The sequence below is a fragment of the Stegodyphus dumicola genome, chromosome 8, assembly GCF_044657685.1.
Source record: "Stegodyphus dumicola isolate Sdum_Otavi_A_Nest chromosome 8, ASM4465768v1".
Taxonomy (NCBI): domain Eukaryota; kingdom Metazoa; phylum Arthropoda; class Arachnida; order Araneae; family Eresidae; genus Stegodyphus; species Stegodyphus dumicola.
The window spans coordinates 182,718,473-182,731,023 of record NC_140775.1 but is presented as its reverse complement, the minus strand read 5'-3'; the positions used below and the strand labels follow the sequence as shown (position 1 = coordinate 182,731,023).

Genomic DNA, 12,551 nt, shown 5'->3' with positions numbered 1-12,551 from the left:
TCTCTTCTATGTTTCAGAACTATTACATATATACATATGTGTGGGATGTACCAGCTTTAGTCGTAGCTTAAATTATCAGACAATAAGTTTAAAAAAAAACAGGATCCATTTATTATTATTCAGGAGAAATAGCAGTTACAAAATCAGATATCCGGAGTAAATAAAAAGAATTACTAATAACTTTTTGTATGAAGTTTACTGCATCGTGACATTTAAGAAAAAGCCCCGATATTCCTCTTGCGAGTCCTTTTATAGCCTCTGGAAAGGGGGAGCTTCCAAGAAATGACGTCAGCCTCGTCAGCCAATCCAGTTCGCTTTAAATATTTCCAGAACATTCTATAACTGTACGTGTACAAAAAGCAGAAAAAACAATTTGACTACGGGGCTGTGGATTTAATTCCACGTACTTTCAAATAAGAGACCGTCGCCATTAAAAATGAAAAGAACATACAGTTAGAATTTTAAGTATATTCTGACATGGAATTTTATTATTACATATATATATACATTATGTTTCCTGGATTTGAGGAATCTGTGTCCAAAGTAGTGTGCGGATTAAAATGTGATATATAACAACTCATCCGAATTGTGTCAGCAGGTTCTTGTACTTTATTTCAATCATCCTTTACGTGAGAGTTATAGCGTAGTAAGTTATGTAAAGAGTTGTAGCAGTACCTCATGCATCCTCTGGTAGTATAAGCATTTAAACCTTCCAGCTAGCCAGAGGAAGATCTGCAGTCAGAGTAGATTTTTCACTTTCCTAGATTTGAAGAATCTAATGATTTCTAAGAAGTTATCAGTACAGGGATACTTTGCGATTTCGTTTTCGGTATTTATTGAATTATATGCTTCAAAATTTTCATTCATATGTGCGTGCATCATTCGCATAATTTATAATTCTATTTTTCAGGTAATGGACCTGAAGACTGATGTTTCACAGCGGAAGCGAACTCTTCCAACCGTGATAGGAACGTCCGTTGTTCCCAGAGAAAATGTTGTGGATTGTGCTTCCTGCCAGAAGCCCATCCGGGAACGTTACTTGCTAAAGGCCCTTGACCAGTTTTGGCATGAAGACTGTTTGAAATGTGCCTGCTGCGACTGCCGTCTGGGAGAAGTTGGGTCCACACTCTTTACCAAGGCCAATCTCATCCTGTGTAAGAGAGATTATCTCAGGTAATACATCTTCACTATCAGAGGATGTCTAGTTTTGTTTGAAAAACTTACTCTTATACGTTTACCACCATTTGTTGGTCTTTTCGTGATTACTTTCTGGATGGAAATGCTAGCAGGAAATTTTAGTACATTCGCTGTACACGCAACCTCTTAAGTAGACCAGTGTCAAGGACGCAGAGAAATGACCAATTCAAGTTAGTAGTATTCAAGTTAGTCCTTCCATAAAGTAGTCTGAAGCAGAGCAGTTGAAAGACCTTATGAAAAGGACAGACTTGGCAGTTGTAAACTGCTACGTTGTCAAAGACAAGAAGAAACGAACAGCTCGAGTTAGTATTTCCTTCCATTCAGGAGTCTAAAGACGATCACAGAATAGTACACTCATGTCCATAAATTAAGCATAATGCAAAATCAGGCAAGGGAAGAGTTAGAAGCAAAACAAATTTGACTTATTTGTAAAGCTTATTTATTAAACAAAAGGTAAAGAGCAAAAAAAGATGCTATATGTTTGATATTATTAAAAAAATTAGCTATTTTTTCTCCCAGGAGAAAATTACAAAAAAAAAAACCTATTTAAAAAAAACAATATTACATGGTTGGTATGATTGTTAATACATTGTATGTCTCCCAGACGATGCAATACAGTCCCTACAACGCCTAGGCATGCTGAGTATCAAATTATCCATCTGATCTTGGGGGATATTACACCATTCAAAAAGCAATGCTCTCCGAAGTTCCGGTAGACATGTAGGAGGAGGTTGACGGGCTACAACTCGTCGGCCAAGCATGACCCACACGTGCTCTACTGGATTCAAGTCCGGTGAGAATGCTGGCCAGTCCATACGGGTGATATCCTCCAATTGAAGGCATTCGCTTACGATGTTTGCACGGGGAGGACGGGCGTTGCCATCCATAAACACAAATTGTACTCCCATGGCGCCCCGAAACAAACGTCCATGTTGTTCCAGAATTACTTCCCGATAGATTTGATTTGTTATGGTTCCAATTTGAACATGCAGCTCAGTTCTGGAACCCAGAATAATTCCACCCCAAACGAGCACTCCTGCACCACCGTAACGGTGTCGTTCAGTGATGTTTTCTTGGTGGTAACGGGTACCTGGAGCTCTCCATATGAAAGTTCGGCGAGAATCAGATTGCAAGCTAAACCTGGACTTGTCGGAAAATATCATACAAGCCCACTGTTGCGGTGTCCACAATGCATGCTCTCTACTCCAGGCTAACCGCTGGCGACAGTGAGTTGCAGAAAGTCTGATCACCTGAGATCTGAGTGAGTTGCATCTAACAAGTCTACGAGCATATAGACCAGTCTGCCCTAAGCGTCTGCCTTGAAATTGTCGTAAAAGTGGCTGAAGAGAGCTGAAGAGACAGGTCTGAGGCTGTGCTCCGCCTGTTTCTTTTGGCAGTAACTGCCAAATACCGGTCCTCATTCGGCGTTGTAACTCTGAGGCGACCTGTGCTGTAACGTCTACTGACATTACCATCATCTTGGAATCGTTGCCAAAGCCTGGAGATGACACTCTGGGCAATTCCAAGTTCGTCTGATACTTCCAGTTGGGCACGCCCACATTCCAGACGGCCGATAATTCTACCACGTAAAAAATCATCCGAACGCGTCCTTTGTGTCATAACTATTCGGTTATCGCACTGAAATGCTTATAAAGCGCCTGCGAACAATTTTACTTCTTTGCCTGTATTCCTTATATATCACTCTCTTACACTCTCGTCATTGTGACGTACCATCGGTGTCATCTGGTTACTTCCTGAAATTTTCATATGATTCTTGAAGATGTGTGTAGTGATTTTACAGGTGATATATTTATTTTAGAATTCGATTTCCGCGTGACTCCGAATTTTCCTTAATTTATGGACATGAGTGTAGAATAGCTTTTCAGAAATGGTAAATCTCGCAGACTAATTGCAAACTTTCCAGTATGGATGAGAATGAAAAGAGACTGTCATTTTGACTCCACTATTTCCTTCCGTTAGAGTAATCCGAAGAAGAAAGGCCTCGGGATGGTAGAAATGCCTTTCGAAGTTGATTAATCTCGCGGACCAATTATAAGCTTCCAGCGCTGTTCCAAGCCGGCCCACCAGTGGTCGAGTGGTAAAGTCGCTGAATACTGTTACTTTCGATTGCAGGCGAATGGGTTAGCTGCATGGGCGTTTTCGTGGTTTTCTCCGTGTGTATACGTTGCCCTTCCTCTTAGAAAGTTTTACACGAAGGTATCCTTCCCCTTAGGTATATAGCTGTTGCATTGCTGTAGATGGCTGGTTCGATTACAGGCGAACAGGTTAGCTGAATGGGCTTTTCGTAGTTTACTCCGTGTGTAACGTGTATACGAGCCCCTTTTTCTTAGAAAGTTTTCCACGAAGGTATCCTTCCCCTTAGGTATATAGCTGTTGCATTGCCATAATTAAATAAACTAAAGCATCAGGTAGCTGATACTTCGCCATAATTAAATAAACCAAACCAAACCAGCGTCTAAGGAGAAATTGTCATTTCGAGTCCAGTATTTCCTTCTATAAATTAGTCTGAAAAAGCCCATAGGGTAGATCATACACCTTATAAAGACGACAAATCTATGAGTGATGTTTAGTAGGTATGTTTTTATTTCGATCATTCCAATTCAATATTTAATATTCTCACATTGTCGCTCAACCCGGATATGTGATTAGCCGTGTTTACTGCCGTACCGGTTTCGAATCCCGAAGAATGCATGGATGTTTGTTTGCAAATTTATAGAGTTTGTGCGTCACGGTGGCCCTGTAAATATGCGGTGAACCGAAAGTCCTCTAGAGAGGTTAGTGGTACCCATGGACCTGTCTGCCCGGGCTGCTCTCCATCAAAGGTGGTGGCGGAACTGAGTAAAGTCGTACTGTAGAGTGTTTTTGCTCTACAGTAGTGGTACTGTAGAGTGCTCTTACTAACTACAAGCGCATTTCGTGGGCTTGTTCTGATGTTACTATCAGACAAGTGAGATAATTCACAACAACAACATATTCTCATTACCCTTAAAGTTCAAGTAATCAAAAATTAAATTACCCTTAAAGTGTGTCATATGAGAAGACATTTCGAATCAGGTTTCTTGATAGATATAGCCTTAATCCTTGCGCGGAAGTTAATCTTTTCCAGTTATGCAAAGGAACACAAAATTCAATGCACAATTAAAAAAAAGTAGTTATACCGTGGATTTTGATATATTGCATGTATAATTGTGTTCCCAAGTACTTTTAGAATATTATATTGTAGCCGAGATTTCTCTTAAAGTCACGGAATCTATTTTAATTCCAATTTATTTACTTACGCACTGGAAACATCATATTGCGTACGCGCTGAAGAAACGATCTCAGCATTCCCTACAGAACATTATCAGGGATTTAATTGAGAAACGCGTATAAAATTAGAATAAATTTCGGCTCCTTGCTGCATGGTGTATGTTGTGAAATAAAATATATGATACAATAGATGTCGGCCTGTTTAAGAATTACTGAACTGTGTTTTGAATTCATTCGCTATAACGCGGATAGCAATGAGGTTTCGTGATGCTAGCGGTAAAACGAGTTTTTCCTGTACTAATTTTTTATAACAGATTTGATTGCGAAAGAACAATAAATTTGCCAAATAAACCTTTTTTTTTTTTTTTTTTTTTAGTCCAGAAATGTCCCGAAATGGCATTTTGCGTTGAGTCACTTATAAATGGGATGTATCACTTTTGAAATTTTTGCCACCAAATATTATCGCCCTGTATTATATTTACAGAAGCTAAATAATGAAGAATCTGCATGAATGATTCTCGCATTGTATAAATTCTCGTACTGCTAAAAATGTATGTATGATTCTCGCATTGCTAAAAAACAATGGTACCTAGAGACATTAAATTTTGAATAATGTAGTCCTCCACCCGAGCATCTGAATATGAGCATCTGGAAGTCCGAAACTGGAGTTTGTTTTATTGTCAATTTCATATTTTGTAAAACTTAAACGAATTTTTGACTAAACTATTCAACGATTTCAAAGCGACCAGTAGCAATACTGTACGGAATGAAATATTTTTTATCTTCAAAGCGCGAAACTGTATATCAGAAATTCTAAAGCTATGCTGTTTTTAAATATTTTGTGATATAGCTGTGTGGTTGAATTTTATGCGGGTTAAGTGCGAAGAATGTAATATTTAATAAATAAAGGTTATAAGGTATTTCTCCCACTTTCTTAGCATGCCTTCGTGGTGTAGCGGGCAGCACGCTCGGTGCGTGAGGTCCGAGGTTCGAAGGACATTTCTCATTTTTCATCCGTCCTACAAACCAAAAATACCTAATGTCTCTACAGTGGCGCCAGAGCTAAAAAAGGTGGTGGATGATGATTCTCCACTACCAGGATTTGGCGACTGGGTCCCCTAATTCCCATTCGCCCTTTAAAAGGGGGAGTATATAAGGTATTTCTTCTCACTTCTTCGCATGCCTTCGTGATGTAGTGGTTGAGCCGTTCGGCGAGTATTCGAGAGGTCCGCGGTTCGAGTCCCGGCGAAGGCATTTTTCATCTTTCTTTCTTCCAAAAAATCCTAATGTCTTTACAAGGTAACAAAAAACAGGGTTAAAAAAAGCCCCTTTGGGTCTTCCTCTCACTCCTAAAGGGGCGTAATATAAAGCGTTTGGAATTTTCGTTTTCGAGAACATTTGGGCGAATGTGTCTTTTGGATAAAAATATTTAAAAGCGGCACTTCTTTAGAATTTTGGACAGTCTGGAAAGTCTGGAGCGCTGCAACCTCCTTTCCCCCCCGAAAAAAAGCAAGATAAGCTTCTCGAGACAGCTGAAAATTGCTAAATCGAAGGCTAAATATACTAAAAATGCGCGTGGAGTATCATTCTGATCGAATAGTTTCTTTTCAGTTTGCACTAGAACTTAATTAGTTTTATCATCAGGAGAAGATAACTTAGGATACTTCCAATAATAACTCACTTGCTTGCTTACAAATTTATCGCTTCTCTACGTACGTATATTATTTAATCGTACGATTATTTAATTGTTCACAATGCGAGAGTCATACATACATTAAGGGGGCTCATACACATTAAACCCCTTATGAGCTTCAAATTATGTGACTGTTGCAAGAATTGAAATATTTTATTTACTTTAAAAGTAATTACCTCCAACTTTTTACAGCTGACTACATAATATAGCTACTTTGGAAACTAGTAATCAGAAAGTTTGTGTTGCCACAAATATTTTGTAATTTAATCCGCTTTGTGATAACATATTTCGTCATTTTTCCACCTTGCGCGCATGATATTTTAAAAATGGCTAATGGTACATACTTGAAATTGGATGGAATTCTTTATATGGGTACTATTTTCTAACTGAACCAAAAATCTGATGAGTATTTTAATATTAAAAAATTTTATGCATGAAAACATTACAGATTTTTTTTAATAAAATACATTTTATAAACTCATCTCCAAATAGAATAAAAATTTAACATGAAATTCTCATTTTTTTTTTGGTTTACTGAAGTTTTCAAATGTTATAAAAGCTACATATAAACTATGGAATTAAATAATGCAACATTTGAAAACATTTAAACTGGCGCGCATTTTAAACTGTGCGCGCAAGGTGGAAACATGACGAAAATTTTTGTCACAAAGCGGATTAAATTACAAAAATATTTGTGGCAACACAAAATTTCTGATTATGATTTCAGAAAGCAGCTATATTATGTAGACAGCCATAAAAAGTTGGAAGTAATTGCTTTTAAAATAAATAAGTTATCCCAATTCTTGCAACAGTCACATATTCGAAGATCATAAGGAGTTTAAGGTGTATGAGCCCCCTTAATGCGGATTCTTCATTATTTAGTTTCTTTGATTTATCCGTGCGTATATTATTTCATGTACAAATATTTCAGCAATAACCTAGTTTCCAGTTAATAATGAGACGATACTTATAATTATATTTATATTAATTATAATTAATTTATATTTTTTATAAGTTATTAACCATATATCATCAGGATTTGAAAAAATAAAGTTCTGATTTTGATATTTTTCCTACTATAACCTCTAGATTATTTGGTACCACGGGATTATGCTCAGCGTGCAATAAGACGATCCCGGCGTTCGAAATGGTGATGAGAGCCAGAGGCAATGTATACCACCTAGAGTGCTTCGCATGCCAACAGTGCAATCATAGGTAAGAAACTTTAAAAGAATTTTCTCAGTAAATAATAATGTTCTAAAATAGGACAAAAATAGCGCTAAGATGAAGTTTCTCGAATTCCTGATTAGTTCTAATATAAATGTTACCGTGAAAGACTGAAATTAGAGAATGTTAATTTTCTCCGTTAAATATTGACAAATACGATGATATTCTTATACATGCGGATCATCGTCGGTATATGTCGACAAGCATAGGTAAGTTCTGGTGAGGGTAAAAAAAAAAGTAAGGATTATTGCACAATTCAGAATGTCATAACAGTTTAAGCTGTTGCAATGTATAAAATTATACAGGGTGTCCCATATATAACGCCCAAACTCTGCACAGCTAGATTCCTAGTTGAGAGTACATAAAAAGTGCCCAAAGAACTGTTCCTGTACGATTCTTACTTTACGAGAAAAATACATCACAACCGGTGCCATTGAAAAACACTTTATTTGACACATCAACATCAAGATTTGGGCATTCCTTGCTCCGTGAACTCAATCACACTACAGATCCACTCCCCCCTTTGGGCATTTCGTGGAGGTACGACCTCCACTATTACCCTTCCAGGGGAGCAGCGCATCACCTGGATAAGACACCAGGCAGCACTGGTCGTCAATTGCTCCTGCCAATCGCATGGGCGAGCACGTCGCAGAGGGCCGTTACCCAGCAAAACGGGGGGGGGGAATATCCCGGCTACGGATCCAACCGCTCAGGACATGCCAGACCCCGAGGCCGACTAGTGAGTGACCTTTCCCGGGGCCTTCAAAACCACCAAGTTCATAAATTTTATACCCCCGTGGCCGAGACGGCCTAGGTACAGATCCTAGCCAGTAGCTTCGCAGAATTCTCCACGTCGACCCCCCCTCCGGGGGGAACACATCAACATCAGTATTTATAAAGGTAGATGTTCATAGTGTCCGCCGTGCATATCGAAGCAGGCTTGAGCGCTCTGTGGAATGGATTAAAAAGCATGTAACAGACCGCACTGCTGTATGCAGTCATAAGAAGAATAAGGCATAAGAAGTATAAGCAGTATGCAGACAAGCATCTAAGTCCGTTTGTGTAGTCACGACGTCTCGATACACCAATTCCTTGAGATGAGAAAAAATCCTAGGCAGTGAGATCTGGCGATCGTGGTGGCCATAGAACCGGACTCCCACATCTAATCCAGCGGCCTGGGTATTCCATATCCAGCCAGTGACGTACAGAAGCGATAAAATGCGCCAGAGCTTCAACATGCTTGAACTATCGGCGATATGACGGATACGACGTCATACTTTTCTTTTGCGTTTTTATCGAAAACTATGGATCGCACAGGTACAGTTCTTTGGGCATTTTTTATGTAATCGGAATGAGGAATATGGCAGTGCAGAGTTTGGGCGCTTTTTATGGGACACCCTGTATAACGTTAAGTTAACACGTTAATCATGACAAAAATTGACCTTTCAGATTTCGCAATTTTTGATGTCATTTTTGGTTAATTAAGTTAAAATAATTGAATAATTCACGCGAAATTTTACAAAATTCAATATTTATTCATAATTTGAGTCGTAGAATCAAAATATGAAAAACAATTGGCATGTGACTTCAGAAAAAGTCAAAAGATTTTGTGTCCAAATACCTATGTTAGAATGATGGCTATTTTTAAATCTAATGTATATCCTAAGTCGCGCTTTTGAGACATGAAAAACGCAATTTAAATTTCGTGAATTGACCCAGCACAACGGGAGATATAGAACTGTCTTTTTTTTAAATAATTTAATTTTCAATTTTTATTTTTTTTCCCAGTGTACATTAGCAAAATATTCCCAGTGTACATTTAAAGTGGAGAATGAACCAAAATTAGTTTAGAAAATTGTGTTATAGAGGAATATAAAAATGTAAGGCCGATCTTAAGAATTTTACCGCCCCTTTGATAATTAACTGTGCGTTTATTTTAAAATTGAGGCCAGTTTTCCTCCTTTTTACAAACTTTGCTGCACTGCCAAACACGACAATTTAAGAATGACTAAACGAGAAGACATATAACTTTCCTAAAGTATACGTCAGTGCTTATAATTGCAAATACAATTGATACCAAAGTTAATTATTTTGAATTTAATAATTCATTGTGATGGAATGGAACATAACAAAATGGAAAGACAGAATGAATTACGTCAGGACTTCGATGATCATGTTATCCCTAGAAATCCTTTGATCCCTAGGCCCGTGTCTGAACTGGAATTTGTGCTTTTCGGGTTTGCATGAAATGGACAGTTTACAACAAGAAAACTCTTGTGTTCGCTTTTCCTTCCAATGCTCAATATTGAAAGAAGCACTTCAGACAATCAATGGTGAAGCTTTTGCTCTTTGTGTCCTGCCAAAGTGTATCAGTGGGGGAATTTCCAACTTCAAAAAAGAAACAGTAAATGCTACCAGCATGTCCTGTGAAGGAACTTCTGCACTAAAGTAGGTACTACGCTTTCCTCTTTACCGTGCCTTCCATTCCATCACAGTAAATTATTAAACACATCCGGGAATCTTTGATGTACGTTCTATAACAGATTACCTTTCAGAGTGGGTAAAGACAGAACTCAGGCAACTTTCAGGAATACTTACTGTTTTAGAACGCAACAGTCAGAATAGAAGGAGTATACACATTCTTTCAGCAGTTATTTTTGTGCAAACAGAATAAAAGCTTCTTCTCGTAGACCTTTCATGTACAGAAATGAGAACTTAACTAAGGTATAATAATAAAGTAAAAAATTTTAACAGGGAAAATGAACCAAAGAAATGGTACAATATTTAAGGGGACTCATACACCTTAAACCCCTTAACACCCTACGAATATGTGACTGTTGCAAGAATCGGGATACTTTATTTATTTTAAAAGCAATTACTTCCAACCTTTTACAGCCGACTACATAACATAGCTGCTTTGGAAACTAGTAACCAGAAAGTTTGTGTTGCCGCAAATATTTTCGTAATTTAATCCGCTTTGTGACAAAATATTTCGTCATGTTTCCACCTTGCGCGCACGATATTTTAAAAATGGCTAATGGTACATACTTGAAATTAGATGGAATTCTTTATATGAGCTCTATTTTTTAACTGAACCAAAAATCTGATGAATGTTTTAATATTAAAAAATTTTATGGACGGAAACATTACAGGTTTTTTTTAATAAAATACATTTTATAAACTCGACTACAAATAAAATAAAAATTTAACGTGAAATTCTTAGAATTTTTGGTTCACAGTAATTTCTAAATGTTATAAAAGCTATGTATTAAATATCGAATTAAATTATGTAACAGAATGTTTTAAACTGTGCGCGCAAGGTGGAAACATGATGAAACATTTTGTCAAAAAGCGGATTAAATTATCAAAATATTTGTGGCAACACAAACTTTCTGATCACTATTTCAGAAAGCAGCTATATTATGTAGTCAGCTGTAAAAAGTTGGAAGTATTTGCTTTTAAAATAAATAAGTTATCCCAATTCTTACAACAGTCACATATTCGAAGATCTTATGGGTTTTAAGGTGTACGAGTCCCCTTAAGGTCATCAAAGTAAGGCTTTAAATATGGATATAACTCAATATGGAATTAAAGAATTTATAAACTCAGATGAAAGTAAACCGAATAGATATTTAGGTATGATAGCAGTGTGCATAGGCATAACTAGAGAGGAGCGGTCTATTTTTGGAGACTTGGAAAGATTATTTTGTAGGGGTTTATCATGTGGATAGTCGAAGCACGCAGAGAATAATAATGTTCGAATTGCGTACTGAGTTAAACAGAAAAAAATCGTTTTACCTGGAGGTAAAATAGTCAAAGAAATCACCAAGTGATTTCAACAGCTACATACTCTTGTTGTATGTTTTCTATTTCATCAAAACTTTTGAATGCAGTAGTGTTTTCTTCTCCTTTTCTGCATGCTTCGTGGTGTAACGGTTAGCACACTCGGCGTGTATTTGAGAGGTCCAGGTTCGAGACCTGGAGAGGGCATTGCTCAATCATATCTCATGCTTCATAAAAATTTTAATGACTCTGTTATAAACTAAATTATGATCATGGTGAAATTAATAAGGAAGAATTCTTTATTGACAGAGAATTATTTCGGGAGTTTTACTTCCGTTACTGCTAGGGACAACGAAACGAAAACCTAGAATGGAGATCGTTTTGAATTTTTCTAGCTTTTGCTAAAATACAATTTCCAAAACATAGCTCCTAATATTGTAATATTAGTACGAATTTTCCTCACATTTGCCGAAAGCGCTGCTGGTGGCGAGAAGAATTTTCGAAATGGAAATACTTAGAGTGTTTCTTAGAACTGTAAATGCTTATTTTACATTTAAGAAATATTTTAATAATTTCTACATTGCAGCAAATGGAGCAACCTCTGCAATGTCATCGATGCTTTTGAAAACAAAACACACACACAGAGCGCACAAAAAAAGGGGCGAAGAAAAATAATTAAAAAAAAAATCTAAAAGCTTTCAGATTTTATATTACGCCCAAAGAGGCTTATTTAACGTTTTGTGCGTTACCTTTATTTATTAAATATCATGTTCTTCGCACTTAAACCATAAAATTCAATTCAACAGCAATATCGCAAAGTAATTTTAACAAGAACAGATCTTAAGAATTTCCGATACACAGTCTCGCGGGATGGAGACAAAAATGTTTTTTCCTTCCGTACAATGTCGCCATTGATCACTTTGAAGTCGTTGAGTTTCTTAATCAAACACTCATAAATGCTTTACAAAATATGAAATAGAGAATAAAACAAATTCCAAGTGGGCATTTAGATGCCCATATTCGAATGAAGGACTACGTTATTTAAAATTCGATGACCGTTGTTTTTTTCACGGTGCGAGAAACATACTACATACGTTCATACAAATTCTTCCTTACTTAATGTCTTTAAATAAAATGCAGGGCGATAATATTTGGTGGTAACAATTTGAAAAGTGAAACGCCACAGAATGCCAAAACGAAATTGATAGGCTTTCTGGGCTAACGCCCTTTTAGGTTAATAACTTTAAAATTTTGGAATTATTTTTTTTCTCCTAAAAAAGCAATAGAGTTTTAATTTATTTCTCTATATATCATTCTGACCTTCTTTATTTGTTTCGGCTGATTCAGGGACCGCCCCGAAAGGCAAAACTCTAGCTACGCC

General features: G+C 37.0%; 1 protein-coding gene across 2 annotated transcripts in view; it reads left to right on the top strand.

Moving 5' to 3' along the window:
* The window catches only part of LOC118191873 (LIM domain only protein 3-like), a 265,129-nt gene that overhangs the window by 237,900 nt on the left and 14,678 nt on the right, over positions 1-12,551 (top strand). For both annotated transcript variants that reach the window (XM_085822809.1, XM_085822808.1), the window contains 2 exons: positions 911-1,173; positions 7,250-7,375. In XM_085822809.1, coding sequence (XP_085678935.1) covers positions 914-1,173; positions 7,250-7,375 — 386 coding nt within the window. In that variant the 5' untranslated portion in view covers positions 911-913. The remainder of the gene's footprint in view (positions 1-910; positions 1,174-7,249; positions 7,376-12,551) is intronic.